The following is a 16,317-nucleotide window of genomic DNA, read 5'->3' on the forward strand; positions in this document are numbered from 1 at the left end:
CACAGCAGCCTCGGAGCCCCTCAGGATACAGCTCCACATTCTGAACCAGGGGTTATCCAGCGCTGCACCTGGGTGGCAACAGTTGCAGATTTCAGCGTTGACCTGACTGGATCAAATTGAATATATTTCTTCTTTTTACTGTTAAATGGGAACATTTAAAGGCTCAGGTGTTTGATTCAGCAGGACCCTTTTTTTCCTGCTTTGTGACTGAAAGGTGTTGTAAATATCTTTGTTTTTTTCTCTGCTGTTTTTTTTACGACTGGAAGAAGGGAGCTGCTGTCAGGAATTTTACGTGAACGCTGAGGTGCTTTCGGCAGATTTCTCACCTGGACACTGACGAGGCGAGCAGGATGGACTTCACTTACTTTTGGTTCCTTGCCACGACTCTGATGTTGTTCCACCAGTACCAAGGTAAATCCAACTTCAATATATGTCTCTGTAGCTCCAGTTAATCTTCAAATAAGAAATAGAGATATAAAGAGTTTGCTCCTTGATGGATGAGGTGCTACTTTCTGGCAAAATAGAGCTTGGATATAAGTTGCTGCAGACTCTGTTTTACACCATCTAGAGTGTTTTTAATTATAAAATATCACCAATTTGGTATTCTTAATAAATGACATTAAGTGTATCTCTAAGCATGTATATGTTGTTATTTAACTTCTGTTGGTAAAAAAAAATCTTGTATGGCATTGTAAATAATAAATAATTAATTGATGAATTTTGATGCAGCTTTTTCCACATCCATCGTGCATTGAAGAATGGTTTAATTTACAGTAGATACTTAAGGATACTGGAGACTTGCCCCTCACGTCAGTGTTATTTTTCCAGCATAAGTTTACATTGCAAGTTTATGGACTACAGTCAGGGTTCATGATTGTGTAGCCTGAATACTACAAGTCAAAAATATAAGAGTTAAATCAATAAATAATATGGGTAAGTAACAAAAATGCTGTGTAAACAGAAGTGTAAACCCTTCCCTTTAACTTCTAATATGTTGGTTTTAAAACACAGAAAAAATCCTCTTTGTCTTGATCATTTTATTTTCCAAGTTTTTTCTTTTTGTTTGTAGCACTTGTGTAATCATTTTCCTATTCCTTGTTTCCACCATGACAATGAGATGGGTGTGTCCACGTATCTCCAGGGATTGGCCCGGGCTGGGAGTCTGTGTGTGTGTGTGTGTGTGTGTGTGTGTGTGTGTGTGTGTGTGTGTGTGTGCGTGTGTTATCACATTTTAATTAGTTAAATGAACTAACTTTTGTATTCCAGTTACATTTTTGACTCATCTGATAATCGCTTTACTGCCTTTCGTTGGTTTTAAACTCCACACACTAAACACAAAGTTACTCCAAAGTATTGATTCATCTTTTATGAACAATTGTAACACTTAAATATAAAAAAGAAAAACATACTCGACCAGCAAATAATTGCTTTTCAGCAAATGTAACTGTGTGTGCTCTATGGAGAGCTCACTTATACATTCAGGAATGCAGTTCTGTACAACACAGGGATTTTTAGGTTTTATTGCATATGGAAAATCTGGAATGTGTTTGTTGGATCTCACTGCCAGGGGTTTTGAGATTCCTTGCTACACCTGTGTGAACCTGTAGGATAACAAAGGCATTGTTGGATTACATGGAACCTTTTTGAAGGTTTCTCTCCCCCTGTCAGCTCTGGCAACAGGCCAGAGTGAGTGTCACTACTGTGTGTTACAGCTCTTCACTTCTGAGTCAACTGAGCTGAAATCATCTTACGCGATTCACATGTTGTGTAAGACAGCACGTTAATCGAATGTGGACAGATGGTACTGGGGCAAATGGCCAACAATGAACACATAGTAACTTGATGTAGCTCCTGGCCATCAGATCCAAAGGTCTGTGACCTGGATAATGTGGTACAGTTTGTTTTTTGCAGCTGTATGTGCTAAAGACATGTTTAAAACCCTTTTCATTAACAATAGATCCTTTAAGAGTGCTGGACGAGTTATGTAACGCCATGGTTGTAATGAAAACTGGTGTAATCTAAGATTTAGATGATTTTAGTTGCCACTCCCTGGTTTAGGCGTCTTTAAGTTTGGAACCAAAGTCAGTCTGCAGATGGTTTCTTGAAGAACTCATAATAATGTGATCGTGAACCTTCAAGGTGCGTTCTTAGCAGAAGGTAGAGCAGAATTTTACCTTTTTGAGTACTAACACTTCACTGGGACGTAATGGGATCTTCTCTTGCTTAAAGCAGCGCCCCAGTGGTTTAGTTTCACACCTCCATAAAGCTGGGGGGTTTGGGGGAGATTAAAAAAGACTGAAGCAGAAGAAACTTATAAGATATCCTGATTTATAGTTAGTTCTTTGCTCAAAAAATCCTGGATCCTCCACTTCCCACAATGCAACTCCATATCATCTTTCACTTGACACTCCCTACTTGGTATGACCCCACATCTTTCAAACTTCCACAACTGAAGTGGAAGACGACAACACTCCCCCCAGAGCTGCCCACTTTGCCTGGTTAGCAAAGCCTTGGGAAGGACACAATGTCGATGGAACAAGGAGCAGGAGTCAATGCAACAATAATCTTCACTACTCTGCAGTGGTCTAACCTTCACTATCACCATCCATGTGTGCCAGGCAATAGAGAAAACAGCTCAGAATCAGGTCTTACAGTGCCATGTTATGTAAGTTAACCAAAGTGTGGCTGGGCTCATGTACATCTGCAGCTTTAGTAAGTGACGCTGAATTGAAAAACCACAGGGACACAGTCCTTTGCCTGACTGACGGTAATTTGTGGCAGGCTTAGATATTCCCATTAGTCTTGTTGAGCAATGCCTCTTAATATATGTCTTGGAGGGATGTTCAGGGAACAACCACAAGAGAAACAACCATGTTCAGGTTTTAAGTTGCTTAACTCAGAAATGTAGAGCCAATCAATGAAATTTGATCACGTAATGAGTCGTGAAAGCTCAAAATGACACATGGTTGAAAATCTCTACAAAACTACTGTTTCTTGCTAAAGAAGAGGTTTTCCATAAAAAAGTACCGTGTAGTTTTTAAGAGTTCAGAAGATATGGGAATAAAATCTTGAGCCAGACTGGTATGTCGCCTGAGGAGAGGTGTGTTGCTACTTAAGATGACCTTGACATTATGAAATAGGGCTTGTGGTTTACAGAGTCCCGACCAGCCCTGAATCCACTCATTTCCTCGTGTTCAACTCTATGCATGCTCATTACTGACACAGGGAACTACACATCACTGAGGTTTAAGTTTTTGTGCAACACTTAAGTATGCTGAATTCCTGGGCAGATGCCACCCCCATAAGTTAAATATTTTTTAGGGTAGAGTCTTCGCTAGTGTAAGGACCTCAGAGGATCAGCACCCCTCTGTCAACATCTTGTCTCTCCTCTTGCTCTTCTTTCCAGGCTGTGACTTTTTCCACTGTCCATACATTTCCATTCCTTTCCACTTCTCTCTATCTACTCCGTCCCTTTATTTTTCTTTCTCTGCTATCTGCACCACTCCGTTGGTCTTAATCTGTGCTGCCTGTTTGTGTTTGTCGTGTGTCACAGCCAGACATCTGAAGCCTATTAAGGTTTGCTGCAGAAATCACAAGACAACACCAGAATATGTCTATAACCACCTAGAGACTAAATAAAACCTAATAGCCCATATAACTACAGGAATGGCTGACTGAGCTAGTTAAAGTGGAAATGTGGCCCAAAACACAATCCATGTGCCATCACTTTTTGGCTTGACCAAAACAGTGGGGCCAGCCCTATAAACGCGAATGTCGCTGACTGACTGAGCGATCAAGTTACACCGTTATTCAGCTGAATACCGCGTGACTGAGTAATAAGGTTACACTACTGGTCAGCCAGCTAACAGTTGGAGTTTCACCATTTGTATATGCTCTTCACAATTGATTTGGTGTTAACAAGCAGTGTTGACAACTTAGCTTCCTTTTGTTGCTAGACTTACTGACCTTTCAAACCCATTTAGCGACTATTTTTCAAAAAGTACCTATCGACTTTTTGGACAAACCTTTGCTACTTTTTGTAAAAGAAAATCGCCCTGCTACCTGCTAGCATAAGGTAGCAGACACACCTCTCTACGACGACCACGTGGCTGCTGACGTGAATGAGCCTCTACCTTTCTCTCTCTGTGATCATTTTACAAGTAAATATTGTCAAAATCATCGCAGAGTCTGTGTCTTTAACTTATGTGTTTGGTGATTTTTGTCAGAGGATGTCGCGGTTATGAAATCAAGATTTTAGCAGCAGCAGAGCAGCAGCTTGGAAATGGCTTGGAAGTTAAAAGGTAGTCTTAATGGGCCGCATTTGTCACTGTTTCATACTTGTTCCATTGTCTGATCACAGAAACAGAAAAACATGTAAAAACATGAGAACAGCTTTACGGGATATTCAGCTGTATTAAAATACAAAAATGGCCATAACAGCAGTGTCAGTCTTTGGAGTAAGAATACTCAGCATTTGAAAGGGTTCGTGGAGCCAGGCGTGTGGCAATGTTGATTTTTACCAGGGGCCACATTGAGAAACCTGAATTGTGTCAGAGGGCCGCTAACTTTTCTTACATTTTAAAATGCTCTAAATTAAATATTTTGAATAGCTGTTGCTGATGATAATAAGAATTATCTGTAAATCTCTGTAATATTTTAATATTAGGTTATGTGAAATTGTGATGTAGGTCAAATAACAAAAAAAATTACTGAATTCAGTGCCAATTCATGTTTAACTTATTAATCTCCAGAAACAATGAAAAACAATAAACAAATTGTAATCTTTTAAAACACAGCGACCTGTGTACCACAGATTAAGACAACTGCCTTTACCTTTAACTTCTCTTAAAGAAGTAATTTGCAGTCCATTTCTTGTGAAAAACACGCGCTTCGTTATCAACTTTCTTTTCTTAGCGTGAAGCTGACATCTTGAGGTGACCGAGCGAGCATCACTTGTGACCGTTAACCTTCGCACGCGCACGCGCACGCGCATATGTTCTTACAAAAGTAAAGTAACGCTTTTCAAAATAAAATTAACATTTTTAAATAAAAGTAAAAAAGACACGTTTATCTTATTTATGTTCTTCATAATTGGCCTCGCGGGCCGGACAGGGGCGTATAAAGGGCCGGATGTGGCCCGCAGGCCGTAATTTGCCCAGGTCTGGTTTAGAGGGTGGTGTCTGTCTTTATCACTCATCCAAAACTGAACACTGGAGCAGAAGTGTAAGGAATGAATTACACATTGTTTTTGTCTGCTCAAATTTGAGATAGCCCAGCATCACTTCCAAAGTCTTGAATTAGCATATTATTAGCATGCAGTGTTACAGGTTAGTCAGGGACACAGGTGTGGACTCAAGTCAAATGAGTCAAATGACTTAAGACTTGACATGACACAGTTGAAAAAGACTTACAACTCAGTTTTTACTTTCACACTGAAAAGTAATGATTTCTCTTGGACTTTTGGCTTTTGACTTGGAATGACTTAATATCATCCCTAAGGCCAAAGCTTATGAAATGTAAACAACAAGGAAAAAACCCCAACGAACTCTGACTCTCGAGTATTATAAAAGGCCTTTAAGGACTCAGAGTCCTTTGTAATTTTTGTGACCCTTGACTCCAAAGAGCACATTTGCTGCTGCACTTTGCAGTTTGCTGTTTGTTCAAAAAGCAAAGACACACTCCATTATTCTCTTCATCGGATTATAAAATATACTGAATGACCCTGACAGCAGCCAATCACATTGTGCAAGCGGGATGGAAAAGCGTTTGGCGCTGCACACCAGCAGATATGCAAATAATGAATAATGATGGACTTCTTGGGACTTGTATTTCTTAAATTGGAACTTGACTGGAACTCGAGCCAAGACCTGACTCACTTGTGACAGGAACAAAAATCAATATCACATGGATATCACACTCATTACTTTTGTCTATTGTCGTTGTGACAATCTTTTTTTTTCTTTTTGTACATTTGGGATGTTGCTTTACGATCGCAGCTTTAGCTGTGAATATACCATTGTGTAGCCTGATTCATTGCAGAGGAAACGGTGAAAGATGTCAAGACATGGATAGTCTAATCTAAATTCAATAAAAAGCTTGAGTTAAATGCCTAAATTTTTTTTTAGTTTGGACAGATTTGAAGCATTAGTTTGTGCACAGGAATTCTTCAATCCTTATCCTGAGCCGGGTGGGAAACAGTTGCTGTTATGGGCCTGAGAAGCCCATTGAGACATTTATCGGGTTATGCAAATAAAAATAATTTGACTTGACTCGAAAAAAAATAAACATTTATATAGCAGAAATATGTTCCGTCCTCTCTCTTATCTGGTATTCATCTCACGATGCCTTAAAAAAAAAGAAAAAACATGCAACCCCTTGGCTGGGTCCTGACCCCTTATGCAATAGATGCCTCACCTTAACACCTATCCTAACCTGCTAACCCTGGAACTGCTTCTTAATGTTCTCACTCTGCAAACCATGCTCACTCTGCAGATCAGGGAAGGTGGCGGGTAACTGTCGTCAGTGGCTCATCTGGGATCGCTGATGAAGAGGAAGGCCTGTTTCACTCCCATCAGTCCAATAAGATTTTTCCAGTCTGTCTGGGGATTCCAACTGGAGACATTTGGGCTTCAAAAACTCCAAATTAGGCAGAGAGTTTACATTGGCCTTCATGTTTGCCTCAGCACCTTTATTGCCTCCCAAGAAACTAGAACCAAGGCTAGAACAACACAATGGACATGACATGATCAGACAGTGTTCTTTAACTACTTGCATACCTTCAGTACCTCTCCATAGGTGCGTATGCATGCTGAGAAATGTGAAGAAAGCAGTTACTTTGTACTGAATCTTTTGTTTTTGGGGGGCTGGTACCTGCACAGTGACTTCTGCCAATTCAAACAGCCAGCTCATGGATTAGTCAGCTGATCCGCCTGTATATTGTCAAATATTGTCAAACCCCGTGGAGCCAGGCAGACTCTCTCTCATAACAGGGCAAGAAATTAAACTTTGGCTGGGCAGTCTCCAAACAATGTAGGAGCCTGAACAGGGGTTTTGCCTCTTGGGTTTTCCCACAATTTTTTTTTTTTTGTCTTGAGCCACAGATGCAAACTACCGCAGACATTTGCATGAGTACTTGCACATGTATACAGAGTATGGAGCCTTATGCCTTGTGTATACCTGACCCTAAAGACCAGAAAACACTAAATGAAATTATGAGAAAAGGAAGCATGCATTGCACTCAGGGCTGCTTGGAGGACTGACAGGGTGCCAAAAGCAGAGATGGGAATCTAATGTCTATAAAGTTTGATGCATTGCCTTTAGCAAGGAAACAATAAACTGCCAACTTTCAGCTTACAGTCTGATGTCACATACAAAAGGAGGCTCGCACATAACCGAGTTAGTGTTTTGACCTATACTTAAAATGGAAAATGATTCTATCATTGCAGCTGTTTCACTGTCTAAAATGGCGACATCTCTACTTTTGAGTGAGGATGTTACAAAACGATTCCAGTCTGGCTTGAGTTTCCATAATATTCCTCTCAAGATTTGTATTTCCTGCCGTTGGCTCCCAGAACATTAAATAACTTCATAATTTAGTTAAGCACAATGTGGTTTCTTACGACCAGGGGAACAATGTTGTTATATGCGGTTTCTCTCCTTTTGACATCATTAACAGACCGTGAACATGTAGTCAAGGGTCTGTGGTGTTTGCTTTAACATCTTTGTTCTCTGTTTTAACGCTGTCACATCTGCTGGGAGCTGCTCTCTGAGCCGCTAGCGCTGTCGAAGCTTTGGCCGCAGCGACGTGGGAACCGCCGGCTCTGAGTGATGGATTCAAATGTTTACCAGGATTGTTGTTCGCATCGTTATAGCACACATTGTGGTCTGTCGGTGGCAGACAATGGGCATGTGGTATCAGTCATTTAGATGGCGCAGTTATCCAGGACCAACATGCTCTGACCTCAATGTGAGTTTAATGAGGGCTGTTTGAGCTGCGCAGAACTCAACCCCCAACTGTGTCTGTACATGTTCGTACCTTGTTGTACACAATGAGCTACACATTTGAAAATATAACCTGTGAAGTTGCTTTCTGCTTTGTAACCAAGCTACTACTGCGTTGGAATAATACTACCTGACCCCTACTACCTGTTTCCTACGATTAAATACAACATTCTGTAAGATTAGTGCAACATGTGAGCACAATATAAACTAAAATAATACAGCACTAAAACCTAGATTTGACACATGGCCCCTCGACGGCCCCTCCAAGATGAAAGGCCATGTGTTTTCAGTAAATATGAGGTCACTGGACTCCATCTACTAATAAGAACGATAGTGTGGAACAAATTACACCTTTCACTGGTGGAAGATCTAAGGACATGTCAGTCAAGCGCAGACAGTACATACCCTGAACAGGTCACAGAGTAGTCAGTCACTTGACTGACATGTAGAGACAGACAGTCACACTCATATTCCCATCTATGAGCAATTTCACCAGTTAACCTGCAAGTCTTTGGAAACCCTTGTTTTTTTTTGTTGTTTTTTTTAATGTCAGTAATGCAGATCACCAGGTGCAATTTTTTTTACATTCAGAAAACCCTCTCATTCGCTTATTTGCATATTTTCTTTCCTGCCCTCGTATCACCAAAAGCGTTTGCAAAGTGATCCTGTTTAGTCTTGATGATCGGTGTCTGGGTGTAGTTTATGTTTTTCATTAATGAAATCATTTGTTCAGTTAACCACTGCTGCATGTGTGATGACTCAAGTGAGGTGGAAGTGATTAAGCAGCTGCTTCATGGGTTCATAGGTTCATGGGTTACTGTACACTCACATTCTGTTCTGACTGCAGAGGTTTTTTTCACACACTTTTTTTCACTCATGAAAATATATAAATTTCAGTGACTTACCAAAGTTAAAAAAAATATTAAATAATGGTGAATAGTCTCCCAAATACTGAGTTGCGTTGTGTTTTTTTATAATAGCTGGAAAAGCCAAAAACAAGACAGACAAGAAAATAAACTGTCCATCATGAGATGAAATGATGTTGCTGAGAACAAAACCACAGGTGATGATTAAAGTTCAGTTTTCTCTGCTGACAAACCCGATGACTGATGAAGAGTTGAATGGCGGGGGAACCAGGAGTGACTCAGTGCATTCAGCTTTTTCACACTTGATGTTGCAGCCTTATGCTAGAATCAGTTAAATTCACTTTCTAAACTGAAAACAGAATTTTACTCAGTATTTAGTTGAAGCACCTTTGGCGGCAATTAGAGCCTCCAGTCTTCTTGGGTATGATGTGACAAGTTTTGCACATCTGGATTTGGGGATGTTCTGCCGTTCCTCTCGAGCTCTGTCAGGTTGGATGGAGACCGTCGGCGGACAGACATTGTCACGTGTCTCCAGATATTCGATTGGGGTGAGGTCATGGCTCTGGCTGAGGCCACTCAAGGACATTCACAGTTGTTCCTAAGCCACTCCTGCGTTGTCTTGGCTGTCTGAACCCTTGGGCCAGTCTGCGGTCCTGAGCACTCTGGACCAGATTTTCGTTAAGGATATCTCTGTACTTTGCGCAGCTTTCCCTCAACCCTGACCAGTCTCATCCAGACATGGCACTGGGGTCAAACAGTTGAATCTTGGTTTCATCAGACCAGAGAATCACAGTCTGAGACTCCCTCAGGTGCTTTTTCTTTTTTTTTTTTTTTGCAAACAGAAGAAGGAGAAGAAAGTTCAGCGACCGCACAGCTGGATGCAGTGTTTAATGTGTGTTATGGCAGGAGAGGTGGTAATGCATGTATGTCAGTTTGAGTTGGTCACAGTTTTGTTCTCTGTTTGAAGTTTTACTCTTTGTAGTATGGTTTCTCCTCACAAGCCTGATTTTGTACAAAGATAAAACAAAGCCCACCTATCAACTCCTCTAAAGCTCCATAATTAACACTGTGTAATCTGTGGAGAAAAAAAAAGACCTTTTTTTTTTCTTTTGTAGTGGGTTATGGGTCAGACTATTTCTCTTAGCAGGTGCCAGGTGACCAGTGGAGACTGAAGTGTCATTTTCTGAATTTTCTGATGTGCCAGTCCTCTGGTTAGGGCTTGGGATCTGAAACTGCTTGATTTAAGGTCGGCGAAAGTTGACGGCCGTGGTTAAAAGAGACTAATGTTGACTGTTAGAAGATGGGATGTGAACCACGGCCACCGGTGTCGGAGTCAGATGCTTTCTACACTGAGCTGTTCATCTCAGCCTCCACCTCAACAGGTCATGTGTCAGTGTAACAGCATCACTCTCCTGTCGCTTCTTTGTACGACCGTCTTTGTCGCCTGTCAGGTAAATGTAAAGATACAAGCTTTTCATCTGGTAAGGTCAACCTATGTTTCTCTTGAATGGACAAAAATGATTTGGAAGTTTTCTTGTCTATCATTAGTGGCTGTGGATTCGTTAGGATATGAAGGACCATATTAAAATTTGACTTTAATCGCTTGATAATTTTCTCTGCTCAGGCTGGGCAGCTGAACCTCCATCCTGTTTGTCTAACCTTGTATGTATAAACCACAGCCAGCTCTGCGCTCTACCAGGTGGCTCTTATCAGGATATTGAAGGTCTGTTTTGTGCCTCTGTGTTTCTTGGAGGATATGTGATGCCTGTGCATGAGAGCGCGACATCCCCATGCCAAATGGATTAAAACCTGTAGCATGCTCTTCCGCATCAGCCCGGTTTGGCTTGGCAGTGCCAAACACGACCATGCAAACCATTTGTAAGGCTGTGTTTATTTTCTGTGTATTTGTGCTGCAAGGCAAGCTTCAGATAAGGAGGCAGCGTGACGTTCTCCTCCGAAAACCTCAGGGTTCATTTTCCAATCAGAATAAATAGTTTCACTTTAAATTGATCTGGAATAGGCTGGTAATACGCTATGTCCAAGCTGTGAGTACAGATGTACAAAAAAGCGCTGATGTTCTATAGGTTGTAATTTTCTTTTCTTTGAAATCAACAATCATCTTGTGCTTTTTCTGACATTCCTGCTTGAACAAACGCCCCATTCATCAGGCCTCAGGTCTAAGTTTATTAAGTCCCAACGGTTTTTTTTGCAAACAGTGAAAAGATTAAAGTGAAGACTTCAGTGTCGTTGACCCTGCGGTGAGGTCAGGAAGTCGGGGTCGAGCCTGAAACTGGTAATTATCAGTGTTATCAGCCTGTTGAGGTAGGTGGGAGTTTCCAGGAATGTGGTATCTTAGCATGTACTTGTGTTGAACCACCATGACATCATGTCAGTGATAATACAGCACTTGGCGTTGGGTGGTTCTCAACCCCATTACAATCAAGGAACCTACAAACTTGAAGAGTTGTTAATTCACACTTGTAACTAAGTTTGATGTCACTTTCCTGTTTTAAACATCTTAAAAGGACTTTTATCATCCTGAAGTTTGAACACCAGGAAAGAGAAGCTTGACTGGTTGCTGTTCAGAAGAGATAAAGTTGAATAGCTCTTTCTCTCTCTCTCTCTCTCTCTCTCTCTCTCTCTCTCTCTCTCTCTTCCTCACTCATACCTGTAACTTTTGTCTTTATTTTCTGCACAGTGTCTCCTGGACTCAGGCTCCCAGCTTCACCAGGGCCGACATTATTCAGCTCCTCTATTTAGGTCCTCCTTCATGCCGTTGTTAGCTGATTTGGATGTTGGATGATTTACCTTGTATGTATGTGACACTGTTTTTGTTGACTACGTTAACATCATTACCGCTCGTCCTCCTCCTCACTGTGAAGTAAAAAAGTTTCTGACAAGGAGAACCAGGATCAAAGAGGAGAAGATCACCTGGCCTCATTTAGCATGTTTCTCTTGTGTGTTTGAAGTCACTGAACACATGCCCGGGCAGAACAGTTGCTCCATTATTCTCTCTCCATATCTGCTTCTTTATGATGCACCAGTGATTTGTGTCTGGCAGAGAGCAGATATACTGACTGACGCATCTACCTGGCTTTTGAACAAAGAGGTGCAGGTGAACACTGAGACCCAACCTATAAACTGAAAAATTTCTCAGACCTGCAGGAGCAGCAGTCCTCAGTTTCCATCCAAACAGTGAAGATTTTAAGTAAATTTCCGGGAAATTGGCAAAAGAAAAAATGAATGCATGTTTCCACCCACTACTGTTATGTCAATATTTGGAGTTGGTTGAAGATAAACAGCTGATTTTTAACTTGAAGCTGCTTCATACAGTGTTTTTAAAGTTCCTCTCCGGACTTTTTTGCAGTGAAAATGCTCACCATCAGGTGGACAGGTGAAAGAGCAGAGAGCATCAAGATGGTGAGAGGAGGAAGCATCAGAGAGACTCAGCCTCATGTTTGAGCCTCAGTCAGACCCAGACTCAGATCAGGAGTCTGAGACCAGAACCAGAGACTAGCGGACGGATCAGAACAGTTAGCGTAGTTAGCATCTTTTATTTGTTCACGTTGTTTGTTAGCTTGTAACTGGCTGACACAGTGTTAGTGGTCGTGTTAATGCTAACTCTCTCTCTCTCTGTACTGACAAGGCTTTCAAGTTTCAATCCCCAAAAGTTGACAGGATTGGTTAAACACTTGTTTTTCTTCAGGTCAGTTTGTTTTAGAGAGGTGGAGAGGCTCCTGGTAAAAACCTCCACATCAATTATAAAACAGCAATTGAGTTGTTTAACAATAAAGACAAACTCCTGGAAGTGACGAGTGACGTTTACGTCACATGAATCATGCACATCAGCATTTATTCACTATGTCTCTTTCACTTTGGACAAGGATGAATAAAACTTCTGTCTTTTGACTTTTATTGTCCATGTGTGACTGAGATCCTTGACTTACGCACTTGATGACAACTGAGCAAACTCCATGAACAGGTTAAGATTATTTGCCGAGCTTCTTATTTCTTGTTTGGGATTGACATTTCTGTTTCTGAGCACTTTCAGGCCATATTTTACTGTTTGTTTCTGTGCTGAGACTTCTGACCTGCGGCCGCAACTGTTGGTTGTGTTTGAAGTTATGTTTGAAGCCATTACACGTGATAAATTGCTGGAAACAAAATACAAAAAACGTAAAGTGTCCACAGTCACTGTGGTGTCCTGGGACTCTTGTGGAGCTGGGACATGATCATTTTTATTTGTCTTGGACAAATAAAAGCTTCTTTGAAGACTTTACATGAATAAACACCTTGAATATTTCATTCTCTGGCTCACAGCAATATAAAGAACAGACCTAAACTTTTTTTAGTGAGAAGATGTGTTATTTTGTCCCTATGTGTAAATCCTTCTTCAGACGCCCAAACATTTCCCTGTGTGCACTGAGCGCAGGATCAAAGGCTGTCTGTGGGCTCCGTGGGCTTTATGGGCCCCTTGTATGTATGTATGTGTGTGTTTGTGTGTGTGTGTGTGTGTGTGTGTGTGTTTGTGTGTGTGTGTGCGTGCGTGCTTTTTAAGTATGTACATGTGTGCACGTAAGTGTGTGTCGAGGTGTAGGGAATTACAGTGTAACAGTGCTGCTCATGCTGTGTTTGTGGTGCAGCCGAGAGGGAAGCGGCTGAGAGTTGTTCCAATATTAAGAGGGAAAGTTGGGTCACACAGTCTTGAGGGTCCAACCCCGTCTCCTGAGATGATGTTTCCATACAACTAACCTGCAAATACGTCAATACTGAACAGATCAGTAAAGTGTCCACAGACAACGTGTTTGTTTTCCACCAAAACATCTGATCTTACAGAACAACATCACTTGTAGTGAGACTTCAGACACAACCTGTTTCTTTACATTTAACCAACACCACCGTCTTTTCCTAAACAACTTCATCATGAAAAGAATATCCTGCGCACTCCTCTTCCTCAGCATCACAAATTATTGATCAATGTTTCGGTCTCTCTAGACCTTTGTGAGAAAGATAGTAGCAACATACTTCTGACAAAGGTCTAGAGAGACCGAAACGTTAGGATGATAAATAAATTGTGATGCTGAGCCGGACCAGCGTGCAGGATATTCTTCTTTTCAAGGCTGAAGTGACACTTTCGGAAGCACCTGCACCTTAGACATTTGGATGTGCCTAAACTTAAGTGTTTTTGTTGGCTAAACCACAGACGGGATTCTGGATGTGAACCTGATCTCTGGTCTGACAGTCCTGAGCACCACCTCCTTGAGACTCTGCTATCATTAATAAATGTAGCTGCATTCTTTCAAAAATGACGTATTTGCCTTTCAATTTAGTTGCACAGAAGTATAAGTTCTAGGAGAGAGGGTTACCGTAACAACTAGTGATACGTCATGATGATGATATTATTCTGCTTTGATGATGAACTTTTGGCTGAAACATTAGATGAGTTAAGTAACTTTTGGGGGAAAAAAGGAAGGTTTTTTTAGTGATGCCAAAGAAAACCAACACAGAGTCAGGTATCTCAACTCCTATTGGATGGAACAATATCAAATCTGACACATACATTCATGTAGCCTTGTAAACTGGCTGACACAGTGTTAGTGGTCGTGTTAATGCTAACTCTCTCTCTCTCTGTACTGACAAGGCTTTCAAGTTTCAATCCCCAAAAGTTGACAGGATTGGTTAAACACTTGTTTTTCTTCATGTCAGTTTGTTTTTAGAGAGGTGGAGAGGCTCCTGGTAAAAAACCTCCACATCAATTATAAAACAGCAAATTGAAGTTGTTTTAACAATAAAGACAAACTCCTGGAAGTTGACGAGTGACGTTTACGTCACATGAATCATGCACATCAGCATTTATTCACTATGTCTTCTTTCACTTTGGACAAGGATGAATAAAACTTCTGTCTTTTGACTTTTATTGTCCATGTGTGACTGAGATCTTCTTGGACTTACGCACTTGATGACAACTGAGCAAACTCCCATGAACAGGTTAAGATTATTTGCCGAGCTTCTTATTTTTGTTTGGGATTGACATTTCTGTTTCTGCGCACTTTCAGGCCATTATTTTTACTGTTTGTTTCTGTGCTGAGACTTCTGACCTGCGGCGCAACTGTTGGTTGTGTTTGAAGTTATGTTTTGAAGCCATTACACGTGTATAAATTGCTGGAAAACAAAATACAAAAAAACGTAAAGTGTCCACAGTCACTGTGGTGTCCTGGGACTCTTGTGGAGCTGGGACATGATCATTTTATTTGTCTTGGACAAATAAAAGCTTCTTTGAAAGACTTTACATGAATAAAACACCTTGAATATTTCATTCTCTGGCTCACAGCAATATAAAGAACAGACATAAACTTTTTTTAGTGAGAAGATGTGTTATTTTGTCCCTATGTGTAAAATCCTTCTTCAGACGCCCAAACATTTCCTGTGTGCACTTGAGCGGCAGGATCAAAGGCTGTCTGTGGGCTCCGTGGGCTTTTGGGCCCCTTGTATGTATGTATGTATGTATGTTGTGTGTGTGTGTGTGTGTGTGTGTGTGTGTGTATGTGTGTGTGTGTGTGTGTGTGTGGTGTGTGTGTGTTGTGTGTGTGTGTGTGTGTGTGTTGTGTGTGTGTGTGCGTGCGTGCTTTTTAAGTATGTACATGTGTGCACGTAAGTGTGTGTCGAGGTGAGGGAATTACAGTGTAACAGTGCTGCTCATGCTGTGGTTGTTGTGCAGCGAGAGGGAAGCGGCTGAGAGTTGTTCCAATATTAAGAGGGAGAGTTGGGTCACACAGTCTTGAGGGTCCAACCCCGTCTCCTGAGATGATGTTTCCATACAACTAACCTGCAAATACGTCAATACTGAACAGATCAGTAAAGTGTCCACAGACATCGTGTTTGTTTTCCACCAAAACATCTGATCTTACAGAACAACATCACTTGTAGTGAGACTTCAGACACAACCTGTTTCTTTACATTTTAACCAACACCACCGTCTTTTCCTAAACAACTTCATCATGAAAAGAATATCCTGCGCACTCCCTCTTCCTCAGCATCACAAATTATTGATCAATGTTTTCGGTCTCTCTAGACCTTTGTGAGAAAGATAGTAGCAACATACTTCTGACAAAGGTCTAGAGAGACCGAAACGTTAGGATGATAAATAAATTTGTGATGCTGAGCGCCGGACCAGCGTGCAGGATATTCTTCTTTTCAAGGCTGAAGTGACACTTTCGGAAGCACCTGCACCTTAGACATTTGGATGTGCCTAAACTTAAGTGTTTTTGTTGGCTAAACCACAGACGGGATTCTGGATGTGAACCTGATCTCTGGTCTGACAGTCCTGAGCACCACCTCCTTGAGACTCTGCTATCATTAATAAATGTAGCTGCATTTCTTTCAAAAATGACGTATTTGCCTTTCAATTTAGTTGCACAGAAGTATAAGTTCTAGGAGAGAGGGTTTACCT

The 16,317-nt window shown here is 41.2% G+C and overlaps 1 protein-coding gene across 1 annotated transcript in view; it reads left to right on the plus strand.

The window, feature by feature from the left end:
* Window positions 1–269: 269 nt before the first annotated feature.
* LOC111236221 (endothelin-1-like) overlaps window positions 270–16,317 on the plus strand; it is a 26,105-nt gene continuing 10,057 nt past the window's right edge. The window contains exon 1 of the mRNA XM_022764897.1: window positions 270–411. Within this exon, the coding sequence (XP_022620618.1) occupies window positions 351–411 (61 nt within the window). The 5' untranslated portion in view covers window positions 270–350. The remainder of the gene's footprint in view (window positions 412–16,317) is intronic.

Source organism: Seriola dumerili, unplaced genomic scaffold (genome assembly GCF_002260705.1).
Source record: "Seriola dumerili isolate Sdu_G_001 unplaced genomic scaffold, Sdu_1.0 BDQW01000025.1, whole genome shotgun sequence".
NCBI lineage: Eukaryota > Metazoa > Chordata > Actinopteri > Carangiformes > Carangidae > Seriola > Seriola dumerili.